The 14,615-nt window shown below is 36.9% G+C and overlaps 1 protein-coding gene across 1 annotated transcript; it reads right to left on the reverse strand.

Moving 5' to 3' along the window:
• Positions 1 to 2,598: 2,598 nt before the first annotated feature.
• LOC143463164 (sodium/hydrogen exchanger 9B2-like) lies at positions 2,599 to 10,216 on the reverse strand. The gene is made up of 13 exons (XM_076961566.1): positions 10,038 to 10,216; positions 9,622 to 9,881; positions 9,358 to 9,531; positions 9,100 to 9,245; positions 8,179 to 8,306; positions 7,878 to 8,014; positions 6,911 to 7,078; positions 6,504 to 6,616; positions 6,099 to 6,239; positions 5,362 to 5,458; positions 4,145 to 4,293; positions 3,987 to 4,064; positions 2,599 to 3,855 (listed from the first exon to the last, which is right to left on the reverse strand). Exons 2-13 carry the CDS (start codon positions 9,869 to 9,871, stop codon positions 3,496 to 3,498), a joined length of 1,941 nt encoding a protein of 646 aa, XP_076817681.1. The 5' UTR covers positions 9,872 to 9,881; positions 10,038 to 10,216; the 3' UTR covers positions 2,599 to 3,495.
• Between the last annotated feature and the right edge of the window lie 4,399 nt (positions 10,217 to 14,615).

Genomic DNA, 14,615 nt, shown 5'->3' on the forward strand with positions numbered 1-14,615 from the left:
GAATACGATATAAGAATACACTGATGCATTGGTTCTCAAAAGAGGACCTGTAAACTGTTTTCATGGAGTTCGCAGACGCCTGTCAACATCAAACTTGATACAGTGATGGTACATTATCATGCATTTACCGTCTGCCCTGTATTGGTCTAGCTTTTTTAGTTAAAACTGAACATTGTTCAGTTCGTTTTGTATTGTTATGCAATAATCTGCTTGGCGATTCATTAATGTGGATTGTAGGAGCTACAGTACTTTCAATTTTGTGAGCCAGCACTAGAAGACGTGTCGGAGACGTAATAGCGTTTGGTCTAGCAAAATGGGCCCGCCAAGCCCTAGAGCGAAGATCTACTGCTGATAAACTCAAAATCCCTTCGTAAATTGTCAAAAATGGATAAATTGAACCTTAGTTCATTTGAAGTAATGTACAACTTTTTTAGAAAGAAATGATAATGTATTTTGCAACTTTGAAATTGAATGCATACTACTACCACTTCAGCGTAAATGAATGATGCGTTGCATGCGCGTTGCACCTTGTAACTAATCGTATAAAAATTGAAGTATGTGTCTGGTGAGTTCGTGGTACCGCAAGAGGGCAGAAAAAATTTAATCTATGTAATTTCGACCCGTTGTACACAGGGAAAATTTAGAAGGCGTTTTGGATCCAGTGTCCGTTCGTAAGCTTGCAATGGTATAATTTTTATAAGAATAGAAAATAACTCACTTATTTCCACAAACGCTGCGTACTGCATGTGCCGTGCCTTCTTAACGTAGGCCTGTATAAGGCTACCTACTGCACGGTCCCATGGTCTGTTTGAAATATTATACCCCGCTATGTTGTTCTTTTTCTAAATACTAATTCTATATTAAGCTTGTTGCAAGCTATGTTGTGGTAGCCTACATGTTTTCTTACACCTACTGTATAATTGCACATATATAGGTATAGCGGACACAAAAACCGAATTCAATTTTAAACGTACAAGTTTTTGGTTTAGATCTTTTTTGCTGCACGCTATGACTGTTGTAGACTATACTATAGAAGAAATTTGAATCCTTCGTACTTTTTTATAAAGAGATGGTTGGTATAACATCCACTTTTGGTGAAGTTGGTGTTATGCAGTTCCTACCATACATTCCGACCCGGGTATCTGAGATTTCTTTTACAAATATTTGCTCAAACCGGTAACTACTTTTTACTTTCATGGTCGTCACCTTACCAAGCAAGCTAGGCATTTTTTTATCAAATTCTGTCTATCTTTCAAGGTGTGTAAATTGACACATCGTCACTGATTTATGTCCGTTTGATACTGATACTGACATACGGAACGAATAAGCCAGGTTGTACCATCATATAGGTTTCATTGTCATATCTCATCATTTCAAATTATGGTCTCGTATAAGAATAAGATCTTCAATAAATATTAACCAAGGAAAGTAAAAAGAAATAAAGAGACGCCTTCGTATTAATAAACAATGGAAACTATAATGAAACAGACCAAAAATGCAAATATATTGCAAACATTGCAGCACAGTATAATAAAAAAGGGTAAAGTCCATTAGATTTTGTACAGCTTTATGACACTGGGTGATATATAAGCTTAACGTGCATTGGATTCAAAACCGTTTAATTTAAGCGATCATTGATCACGTTACAGACAGTGTCAACCCATCCGAAGTGGAAGGTACACATTTGAAGCAAAACGTGACAAAAACAGGGACGAAGTACAGGTTGCGTAAAACATATGTACATAGTTTCAAGATAAAAATAAACTAAGATCTCCCTAAAATAATTTTCATATGACATTTACAATTGTTGAACGCGTTTACCTTGTAACTTTTACAGTATGTAAAAGAAAGTTAAAAATTAATTAAATTCATCGAAGTCGAAATAATTATATTGCAAGTCAAAAGTTCATATCGGCGCGTTTGAATTTCATTTGGAAATGGTGGCACGTTTTAAGTAATTTTAGTACTTTGTGTGCTCACATGCTTAGTTATATGTTAATAAATTTTAACTTGAACTTTACATAACTTTTCAGTATCAACTTTCAGCCAAAGCCTTTACGCAAATCAAATAAATCTCAGAGAAAATAATTAATTATAATAATTAATTAAAATTAATCGTGATAATTATTATCATGTTGATGATTATAGACTCAATTTGATTATAAATTTCTTTTTCATGTTTTTTTTTAAAAGTAGGGAGGTTTTTCTTCTAGCCAAGACACAATTTTCGCTCTGAAGGAAATTTTTTGAAAAATTTTGGGAATCGCCAAAGGTGATTATAAGAGCTTACAGTACTTCGTTAACCTTGAATAAGTGTGTGATCATATCTTTCGAGATGAGCTCTGAAGAATATAGCTGGGGAGCGGTATTGATTGAAACTTATACTATAGTAGCCATTACATGACAGTACAATTGCTCTGAAGTTAGTGACCGTTTGAACAGTGTTAGATCAGAATTGTTTTACTGTGGATGTTGAACTCCTCCAAAGAGTGTTTAACGGTTGGTTACATTGTACAGGATCAGTCATCTGTTGTGTGCAAATGAAAACTGAACTGGTATAAAGAGAACTGAGATACTCATAATTTTACATTTTTCCACAAAGATATTGTGCAGTGGTACCAATCAATTGTATTAAACAAGTTATAAAATCGACTGGAAACGCGATCATCGCAAACATTGCAGCACAATATACTTAACAGGATAGAAATCCAATAACTTGCACAGAAAATACTGTTTTCTACAATTGTTGTCGATGCTAGGTGGTGTAGGCTACATACTTGCATTATAGGTACAAAACCCTTTGATGTATGCGGATAGTGATTACGTGACGAACAATGTCAATTCATCTAAAGTAGGCCTATGAAGGTATACATTCAAAGCGGAACGTGACTAAAACAGAGTAAAGCACAGGTTGCGTAGCCTATCACCAATATACATAGTTTCACGGTGAAAATAAACTAAAAATGACATTGCTAGCAGTTGTACTCATATCGGCTATCCGCTTGGACCCGAGAACACGTTAAAAGGCTGACTACAGTAGTTGGATGATATAATTGCATATTTGCATGTTAATATTTCCAAAAAGATTGAACTTCAGTGAGGAACGTTAAGCCATATTCAGTCCACTTAAGTGCTTTGAACTCATGAGCTTATTTCAATATATCAATTCGTTTTATTTTAATTGCAACTTTATCGCATATAAATTTTCAATATCAGCCTTCAACCAAACCCATATAAATTATGAGTATGCAAACTAAATAAACCTTAAAAAGCTTATCAACTGTAAGTTTTGCAGTGAACTGTAAGAAAGTAAATACAACATCTTGGTCTAATTTACATAAAACTTGTTATCTCAATCAAGGTAGAACAGTATTCTTATTAAACACTCACAAGGAAGATAAAATGCATTCACCGTAAACCACCGCGCAGCTTCAGTTTTCTGATGACGTTTTTAATTTCAACTGTTCATTGCTGGTCCACAAGAACAATTTAGCTTTACAGGCTACAAGATGTTTCTGAGGACTCATCAGTTTCCATGCCCAAATCTTCTTCTTCCTCGATCTCCTCCAGTCCGTTAAAGTTCATTTCCAGTGCGTACGATCCTCTTCTACAGTCATTATGATGGTGGTGGTGGTGGTGGTGATAATCTTTCGTACAATCGGTGCTGGGATTAGGAGAATCGCCGTGATCACCTTTATTATGATTTTGAGACTCCGTGTCTTCGTACGCTTGATTATCCTCCGGATTAGGTCCCAATCCGGAGTTGGAAGTTAAAAGTTTTGGTCCCAGCGCACTTATTAGCAAAGCTCCCACTGGCGCCGTTATAAGAGTGATCAACACGGCCATGACTAAAATCTAGAACACGAAGTGGATTGGTTACTTTTTCGGCTCTTGAACATGGAGAGGTTAATAATGAAGATCTTGATGAACATGCTAATTTATAATCCCAAACCACTGAATTAAGAAACATAAGTTATATACGTTACCTGCTTGCCCCATTCAATTTCATGTGGTGGTCTTTTTAAATGTCTTGCCATGTCATAAGCTGTCGATCCCAGAGCAGCCTGAAATTAATAGAGTTAAAGCTCTATAGCTTTAAAAACGATGAATTATAATGAAAAAAGTGGGCAAAATCTTTTATCACCTGTACAGTTCCTTTTGGAATCCAAGCGGCTGATACAAAAAGTCTTTCCTTGAGGCTAAAGTTTAAACCAAAAGTAACAGAAGTGCTCATCAGTAAGCGACCAACCAATCCGCAAGCCAAAACTGCTAGGCCCAAAATAACAGAAGTTCCTGCACAGATGACAAACATCATGAAGCGAACCGTAATAAAAAAGAGTCGGACCAAATTTAGCAACAAAAGAAAAATGTTCAAAGTAAATAAACCTTGCAAGGTTTTATTAAATCTATCTACTGTCAATAGAAGGTTGCTTTTTATGCATGAATAGAAATATTTAGCTTTGTCCATGACGTGTGCAGCAAAAGCCGGAGCCGATTAACTTTTAATGGAAAACTTGTGAAACGATGACAGACATTCCAATTTCACTTCAAACATGTCTCAATAGTTAACGTCATTGTTTAAAAGAAATAGTATTCTTTCTTCGGAGAATTGGGTTTGAAATGGGCATGACTGTACAAGTTTTTGTTGAATTTCGTTTTAAGACTTTAAGACCCTTCACAATATCCTTTCAAAATTAAAAAATGCCCACCCTCAAACCTCAGTTCTACCAATTGGCCAGGCAAAGGCCATATTTGAAAAAACAGTACCCTGTTTAATCAATAGCAACGGCTTTGTAGAGTAATTCCCTTTGCTTATAGACAAAGAGGCACTTGAGCAAATAGGAGTTAGAATCCAAGATTAGTCACAGTGAACATTACAACTACACAGTGTTTCCTATATGTTTGTTGCTTTTTCGTTAAAACTTGTTTAATAAGTTTAAAACAGAGAACAGGAGTGTGACGGCCAAGGCCACACAAACTATCCGGAATTCATGTAAAAAGACTTCATTGATATTTATTGCAACATTTTAATCTAATTTACTTCACGTTTGCATTTATCCTTGCGACATTTAGACCACTTTGATCAGCACGTGCTGAAGTGAGGATGTTCTACTTTCCATTAATTTTTGTTCCGTACGGCCTAAACCAAACGTTGAAATAAAAGTTTTGTTGACGTTCTCATACTGAAGTGCGTACTGGGAGAACACTCAGCCTTCTCAAAGAGTTAGAAGAGTCAGAACTTTCAGAGAAGTTTTCAGTCTATACGTTATGCGCCACAGGTGGTATATTGGAATACATTTGAAGGGCAAATTTGAGTACTGGTGTAAAGTCTTCCAGCGACAAGTGCTCAGCTTCACCTACCCGTCAGCATTTCAACTTCCACTAGGGTTCCTGTAAGTCCAAAGAGAATCGGTTGAAACCAAAGCCACATGTAATGCCACGCCTTCTCCAGAGGTTCCTGAAAAAACGAAAAAACATTCAATTTAGTTTCCAAAGTTAATCTAAAGTTTTCAAAGAGCACGCACAGACAGTACAAATAAAATTAGGTAAACGTAACAAAAAGATCCATGAAAAGTAGATATCGGATTTTCACAACCTATGTCTAATTATAGTCCAGGAACGTTTTTCTTCATTATGTACATTTTGATAGCACTAGTACCAACCCATTAGGCAATCAATTCCTAAAATGTTGAACCTATCTGTCAATATTGTCATATGGCCCCATTGTGATAGGCTATCCTTACATATAAAAACGTATTACTCGAGTTCCCGCGCGCGGTCTTCATTCCTTCCGAGTTAAAGATTATCACGTACGTGGTGACTTCGCTCACCCATGACAGCGATTGGTCACCTTGTATACTTAATTATCTAACAGATGCCGAATTATACCGCATGAAACTTAAACTATTTAGGATGACTTATCGTTTAGGTTAGGAGGTACGTCTATGTACTCGGTACGTCATTGTTTGTCGTTATGACTGATCATAAGTATAATATATCGTTTCATGAAAGTGATCAGTATGTCTGTCCGAAATGCGTTCTCTGTGACACGAACTTGAGTACAACGATTTGTAATTACAGCAACATCGTTCTCTTACCCTCTCATCCTTCCAGTGTAGGGACGCTGTGAAAGAAGTGATGAGCGCACAAAGAGCTCCGGATCCTGGAATGCCCCACACCTCCGTTCCAAATACAAACAACACTCCGATGCCGAGGAGCAGGAATCCGCGGCAAAAACTCTATTGGTTTCCCATGAAAAACATAATATACGAATCAATACGTGTTTTATTGATGCACACAGGCAACTTTTTTCCAAACGTGACAGTTTAAATCTGAAGCCACCATGATAAAAACTTTTGCGCCGTTAACAAAAGTTTTGCACTAAACGTAGTTGTTTTCGCTTTTAACAGCAGTACACTACTCTACCTATAGCGTGCTTGGTGGTAACAACGTTTATTATTATTCGTGTGGTGTAAGTTACGCAACGTGTTTAACATACTTACCTTGTGTCTCATAGTTCGTGGAGGTATGTAAGATATGAAAAATCCCAACACTAAACCAGCGATTATTCCAATCACGACTTCGATCGCTGCGCTGCCGACCTCCTTTCCAATATCTGAGTAAAAGTGGTGCGTCAGAAGAAACACGAAACTTTCCTTGGGGAGTGTATTAAGGTCAAACTCGACGCAATAAACTCAGGTTGTCGGCGCACAGTCTATTTACATTTGCCAGAAGAATTTTAAATGCGAGTGTCTTTGTTTTCTGTTTTTGCATGAATTGTACCAAAAATTATTACAACACCTCTCATATATAACAAAACAGTTACGTCACAAATCGTTTGGTGGAATGCTATAACAAGCATAGTATGACCACGCTTAGTGCATTCCAAAATAACGAAATCACATCTTACTGATAGGCGGGCCAAAAATTGTCGATGGTGTCCCAGTGTGATTATTATGAAAACTGCTCGTATCCGGGGCAGCGGAGCTGATTTCGTACAGGTTGATTCCAGGACCTTCCTCTATCTCTTCCGTCAATCCAGTAGGAATTGCTATTCCCAACAAAACGGTAAAACCGGCTGAAAACGAAAAAAGACGTTATATATGCAGTGTAGTTTTTCTTTGAACTGGGAGCTTCATACTTTAGATAGGTCATGGGAAACTGATAACCGAGTTGTAACGCATGAGTAAATGCAAACTTGTGACATTACAGAAATTTTAATCAAAATTGTAACAAAAATTACTGAACGCTTTGGTCATCGAACCTGAGAAAATTGTTTTCATCGGGGGGGGACCGCATTGCAATAGGCTATAAACTCAACGTACAGAACCGCAGAAATCGGTTTCCCGGGCTGTAGGTTTGGAACTTCAGTGTTGAACACTGATTGCTTGTGAAGGTTGCATTTTTGGAAAAGTATTAAGGGCCCCAGATTGTTTCTTTGCTATGCAATAAGCATTTTTGTTTTAAATAAACCAGGTGCTTTTCAAGGCCGCCTATTTTTATTGCGGTGGGCTATCGACCGCAGTTATTTGTTTACGTATATAGCCTATGAACAGCCTTGTGCGGAAATGAAACCACTGACGAAGTCACTGCGTTTTTTGTAAGGCTTGAAGAATCATGTCAAACATGCCCTTGTACTGATTTATGTTTAACTAAGCGAGTGCAATAACTGGTAAGTTAACTTGTTCTTTTTGTTAAACCCGAGTCAGGTGACAAATTGTACAGGTTCTCACTGCTTAGCATAAGTTTTGACAAGCTGGGTGTGACGCAACTCGTTCTGTTGACGTCAAACCTCTTGCGTATATAGCGAGCTATGCTGCGCAAATAATGTCGAAAGCCTTTCAAGCAAAACTTGATAAAGATCACAAACACCTTACCGATAGCAAGGACGTCGTCAATTCCAGATGCAGCCATTACTAAAGCTGGAACGCCTTTCGAGACGCCAAAACCTGCATCTTGTAATATAATCAAGCATGGGATTACAACAGCTGGGGAAACGGCAGCGATCATGAACCTGGATAATTGATTTTTTTAGATTAGCAAGACCTAGTTTTTGGACATGTAGGGAAACAGTTGGTAAAGAAACCTTGACTTTGAAATTCCTAAAATACTGTATGAGAAGAAATAATGAAAACACAGTGCAACGGCTACGAATCAACTGATACCTGTGCAACTTACCCAGTCATAAAACTCCATTCAAACGGAAAACCGAGAATGTAATGACCCAATATTCCGATGACTGTCGTTTCTGCAATGCACGGCATAAACGCCAGACGAACCACGGCCCATTTTACTTTACGCATACCCTATAAAAGCAAAAATGCCTTAAAAGTTTGTAATTCAAAAGTTTGGACAATGTACAGTCAAATGCCATCGTTTGCAAAATATTTGTCTTATCATATCTGCGTTTGCAGAAACTTAGTATAATTAACGGTCGGATATCAATAGGGGTCAAAAGGTCAGTTATTCGCAGTGGTCAAATGGGCTCAGAAAATTAAGGAAGACCAGTTTCACACCTCTGTGGATTTTATGACGTATTAACGTGTAAACATCGCACAATCAGGCATTAATGCCACTACACTGCTCTTAGTTCGATGACTTTTTGCTTGTTGATGTAAGCCAGCCCTCCAACTGCATATGTTCGCAGAAGCAACTACGCTAATGGAGTTAGCTTTTATAACTGAGTTTCAAGGTAAACACACCGGATTACTATATTATCAAATAAGCACCAGCAATTTCGAAACCAGTATAATAAACACGAATCTTTTTCATAGGTTGTATTTTATCAAACTCGCTTTCGCAATATTTTACAAACAAAAAGATACATTTCAATAGTTTGTAAGGAGTGACTAAAAGGCGTATATTTTGTGTTACTTGCTGACATCATTTTTACTTGTAAAATGTGGCCTATATAGTATACCGTAGTTATTTTAAAGGGTTTTTGTTTGTCAATTACACTTCGGACACTAAAGTAACTGTATGCACTAATAGGCCAACCACTTGGTTGACGTGTCACACGTTATACATGTATAATATAATAAAGTTAAAAGGAGATTATATAAAGTAAAGTTTTTATCGATTCAACATGCAAATTCTTACTTCTGCGTCTATTTCCAACCCGGCGCGAGTCAGAATGACCGTGAGCGACAACTCACGCAAAATGGTGCTTGTTTCTTCATCGATGTCTTCTGCTAAATTTAGGGGCTCCGGAAGATTTTTTAGTGCCAATCCCATCAGCAAAGAGGCTGGATGAAAATAAGATCTTTATAAATAAATTGAACATGGAAGAACCTTATAATCAATGACTTTAAAACACGGGTTCATTTATAGCGAGGACACAAAATACGACATTTTTACCAAGCAGTGGAGGAAGTGGAGGAAACCCTTTCGGAGTTGGAATCTTCACGACGAGCTGTTCAGCAACGAAACAGAGGACAATTGTCATAAATAAGCTAAACTGCGAATGGTTTGGCAACATCCTTTCTGGGAGCAAGGCCCACACGGCTCCAAACAGAAGGCACAACATGAGAACTGTACAAAGAAAATGCAACGCCATTTGTGAAAAATCGTAATAATCTTGATAAAATTTGTTGATTTTGGATTTTTTAAGGAAAAACTTACACGCTGTAAAATAATTAGCAAGAGTCCCACGAGGCGGACATAATCGTTTTTTCCACGTCTGACTGTCTGTCACAGATGTATCTGCTTCAGAACGGCAACTTTCCTGAGACGCTTGGCACTCTCCGGGCAGCGGTGTATCCACGCTGGAGCTACGATAGCACTGACAATTCACGCCTTGACTATCAATGCTCACAATATCAATTCCAGAGTCAGCTCGAGTCAAAGTTTGCGACGACAACGACTTCAGCATTTTTGTAAATCTGGAAACAAATTTTTGGATGCATTTACAAAACCTTTTAACAGATCTTGCCATTTTTTTACGTTTTGAAATTATTTTAAACATTGACTTTCCTTCCATGACATATTTTTCACGCTCATGCTTTTCTTATGTTTATACTTTAACTATATCATCTTACCTTTCAACCACTCTCTGGAATATTGAGGAACAGCGTTTTATGACGATTAACCAACGAAGTAAGTAAAAGCTAAAATGAAAGCTTGAAGCAAAATATATGTGAAAAAAAACCGAGCTAATTACAGAAAATGTCTGTTGAAAAACAATAATTAGCTTTTTACAATACCCAATAGGTATCGGAAAAACATTGGTTGGGAGGTAATATATATACCAATCGGGAGCCAACAAAAGCAAAAAAGAACAGTTGTGAACATACTCCAAGCACAACTTTTCTCCCACGCTCTTTTAGCTCTGGCACGTGATGACGTGCAGCAAAGTCATCATTGGTGGTTTGCAGTTTGATTGCTTAACTTTACTTGATTACTAAGTTCTAGCGCTATTCAAGTTACTTGGTGCCACAGGGTTAACGAGCGATAAGAATATGTACACTGTTGGGCCTGCTGACACTTGGCGATGTATAACTTTTAGTTCAAACTCTCTTTTTAGCTTTGTTGGCAATTGTGTTCCTTGCACCTATCCCTTCAATATTGACGATGGCTTTATTGACGTTTTGGTCTAAAATTGGTTATAGTTCAACAGCAATAGGCGAAAACGACATTGCTCCAATCATGACATATCTTTAAGAAACTGATATTAATCACAAACTAAACACGATTGCCTTGCACCCGAAAGGTCTTCACCGATTCATATATATTTATAAGATAACAGAATGTAAATACCTTCCTATAGCTTACTACTCATATCTTCCTTTTCAAAATTATCCATGGTAATCTTACCGTTAGAAACAACGGTCTAATTCTCATCAGCGACGGGAAACCTTGCTCATCTATAAATCCATATTTTACTGTTCTTTTATTTATACACCGAGCTCTGTTTTAGCAATGTCGGAAAGGAGTCTTTGGTCGACCACTTTTTTCTGCTCCAGCTGAGAAAAACTGCTTGTGTCCGATTGAAGCGTTGCTTGCCTTCTTCCGCAGTTATAAGGAAATTTATGCCAGTGACTGAAGGTCTGTATAGAGAAACTCTTTTCTTTTTAATAAGAATACTATAAACTCACCTTGGGCATATTTGTAAAGTACACCAAACTTTGAATAAGTTGAAAGTGGAATTAATGTGAAAAAAGAAACTACTTTATTAAGAACATATCGCGTTTTACGTTATACTATATAAATAATCGAAATGTTTTTGGACTTCAGTATGCGATTTCTCATTGCATGGGTTATTTTCATAAAAGTTCTTAAATGATTGTTGAATTAATCAAGTATTATCTTAGATCCTTTGCTGACGACCCCTTAACAAATATATTGGACGAAAAAAGCGTTTATACGAACTCAAAATTCGAAGGAAATGGAAACGCAATTCTTACAACACAGCTTCCAAGCAAAGATGAATCACCATCCTACACATGAACCTTTTTACTTCTTCTTTCCGCAGTAATTTGGTTTATCATAGACACAAATCTTTGAACGTAAAAAGGATGAAAGAATTACAGTTCTATATCACCTTCAAATGTAATGATTTGTGTGATTTCTTTTTAACGGCAATCAGGCGGACGATACTATATAAGCTGGAAATGTATTTCTTGAACATATTTAGCTGTAATGTAAGAATACCGATCAGACAAACATTCATAATGTTATCTAACTATAAGTCGTCTCTGCGTAATTACTCGGCAAATATGTCACTGAATAAATACTTGAAACAATATCAGTTGACGCGGACCTGTATTTGAAAAAAAATAAAACCGACAACCTTTTACGTAGGCCTACAGAGACAATTCGTCTTAATTTATGTTGCACTTCAACTACGTTCGGAAGGGAATTCAATAAAAATCCTAACACCTAGCAACCAACATTGATCAACGAACGATGCAAGGTCAACAATCTTTTAAGGTTCGCGACCTATAGACCGACATACAAAATCCAAATTTGTCAAAAATTAATAAAACATTTGCTTACAGATATAGATGACAAGGGTTTTTTGAGACGAGCTTTGAAAGCGTAACGCCTATAACCATTCCTAAATTAACGACGGTGATTGAACACAGCAATATAAACGTCTGGTCTCATAAACTAAATAAAGCAAAAGTGAAGAAAACGAGTCGAAAACAAACATATTTCAATTAGCAACGCAGAAACCGTTTTGAAAGGACACTCGACACGACTGATCAAAGAAGATTCCATTAAACACCAACAAGAAAAATCAAACCGAAGGTCGAAATCCATTCTTTTGTCTTAATGTAATTTTATTTTTAATGACCAAATTCCGAAGCGAAACGTCAAAGGTCTTAAGATCAAAGTGAGAAACCTTGTTGAAAATGATCCAAATTCCGCAAAGAGTATTTGAGGTCTATTTAATTCTATAATATTTATGTAAAGACGTTTATTAAGTTGCGTTAGCTTCAAACAAAACAGTCCATCTGGCAATAGATAAACAACATCTTCATTGATATTAGCCTATAACGCTTCCTGTAACAGTCCTAGCTCTTCCACTAAATTCTGCTAAGCAGCTCGTTTCTACTGCTTAAGTTTGAACTTTGCAGCATTCCAATATACACCAATGAATGGCAACAAGGATTGGCGGATTCATAAAGGGAGTGAGATGATGTTACTCAAGTGGTATAAGCCATATTGTGTGTGGTTTAGTGAACGTGTCTTGGACTTTATTTCCAAACGATCCAACAATGTCGACCTAAAGTTTTGAAACTGTGCTAAGAAAATCTTTGCATGCCTTTTGCTATGCAACCTTGGATAAGCCAATGCGATTTTATGTAGAACAGTATTTTCGCTGTTTCGTTTTAAAATTTTAGTTTATGAGCTAACTTCAATAACTTATCATCAGAGTTAAAACACTTTCCGATTTTGGTCCATTTTTTTTCTGAATATTTCGTCATGTTATACCTGTATTCTGCAAACTGTAACTCCATCCCTTGACAGAAAAAAATGCTTCGTCTCATTGTTAACTATAGTATTATTTAACTAATAAGTCACAAGATAAGATTAGCGGTATCAAAGGTACTTCAAGCTAAAACAACACAAATAGAGGTGATCGTTGAAACTACATCATTTGCTGATACAACAGTCACCAATTTAAAACAGTAACTGAACAAATACGATGGTGCTTGACTTATGCAATATTTCCAAGCTTACCAAGCCGAAATATGTGATCATGTCTCAAAGTCTCATTTTGAGACACGTCTCATTTTCTCAAAGCAGATTTAATGGTTTCAGCAATAAAACCCGTAACTCTTACGGATGTGTATTACACCCATTTCGCCTTTACATTTCGTTTTCAAAAAGCCTACTTGCGATATCCAACTACCAGTGTTTGTAATGAATCGATTCACATTTTTCCATGACTTGACTTGCCTCGAGTCAAAAGTTCTAAATAATTCGACTTCACTCGAGTCACTTTATGAAAATTGTGACAACGAAAACTTAGTTTTAGGTAACAAAAATGTTTTACAAACAAAATTACACTTTGCTGAACGAAATTATCAACCAAACTACTTTGGAGGCAGACTCATGGATCTTTGGCAACATTTTTGCATGTTATAGCATAACATACAACGAGGTTCAATGAGATCGGGTTCTACATGATCGAAAAGCAAGGTTGTTCAAAAATAGAACGAAAGTTTATCTGCAGCAGCGCACTCTACCGGATTACGTACTAGGTGAAAACATACTCTTCGTAAAGTGAAGAAGTGAAGAGTGTAGGACGCTCTTGGCTAAATGGATATAATTCACTTTCAAAAGCATTGTACTCAACACACAAAGTTATTGTCTTGTCATAACAACGTTCTAGAATACTTTGGAGATACAAGAAAAACAAATGTATCAATGGATGCGATATTGTTTTTACATATTGGATATCTCTGCGGCTTTATACTTGCATCCGAAGTTTGACTTGGGCTTTCATCTTCTTCCACATGACAGAAATTTGAATCTATCGTGTATATCAGCGAAGAGAATTTGTAGATGCGGGAGGTATTCATTGCCCAATAATCTTTTCTAGAAGTTTCTTCGGGAAGCAAAGGGCAGTTACTGCAGGGTATAACACTGCGTACGTCAAAATAAAAAGACAAAAAATTTCCAGGAGGTAAATATATACGTTTTTCCATAACTTGCTTCGGGAGGTAAGTCTTCACAACCATCTTAACAGGTTTTTCTTTCTTTCTTACACTTGGCCGGTCGCCTACTTGGTAAGCGGTTATTGCAACGCAACCACTGGGTTTTAACATTCGAAGTATTTCTTCGTTGATCTGTGAAAGCTTGTATGTAGACAGGTTTGCGCATATCAGAAGATCCACGCTGTTATCTTGAGCTGGTAATGAATGGATCATATGGCTTTGATGCGTTTCTTCACACCCTTGTCCCTTTGTTGTTCCCACTTTCTTTATATCCCAGCACTCTACCTTTTTAAAGAATGAAGCAAAACCTTGTAATTCATCTATTCCGTAACCGATGCTTACAAGTAGATCATTTTGCTTTGATAAAACTTTATCGCAATTGTTGTAGCATTTGAAGTACATCATCACAGCCTGCGATAATTGCTCAAAATGTGTTATTGATATTTCGAC

This window comes from Clavelina lepadiformis, chromosome 6 (assembly GCF_947623445.1).
Source record: "Clavelina lepadiformis chromosome 6, kaClaLepa1.1, whole genome shotgun sequence".
Classification (NCBI taxonomy): Eukaryota; Metazoa; Chordata; class Ascidiacea; order Aplousobranchia; family Clavelinidae; genus Clavelina; species Clavelina lepadiformis.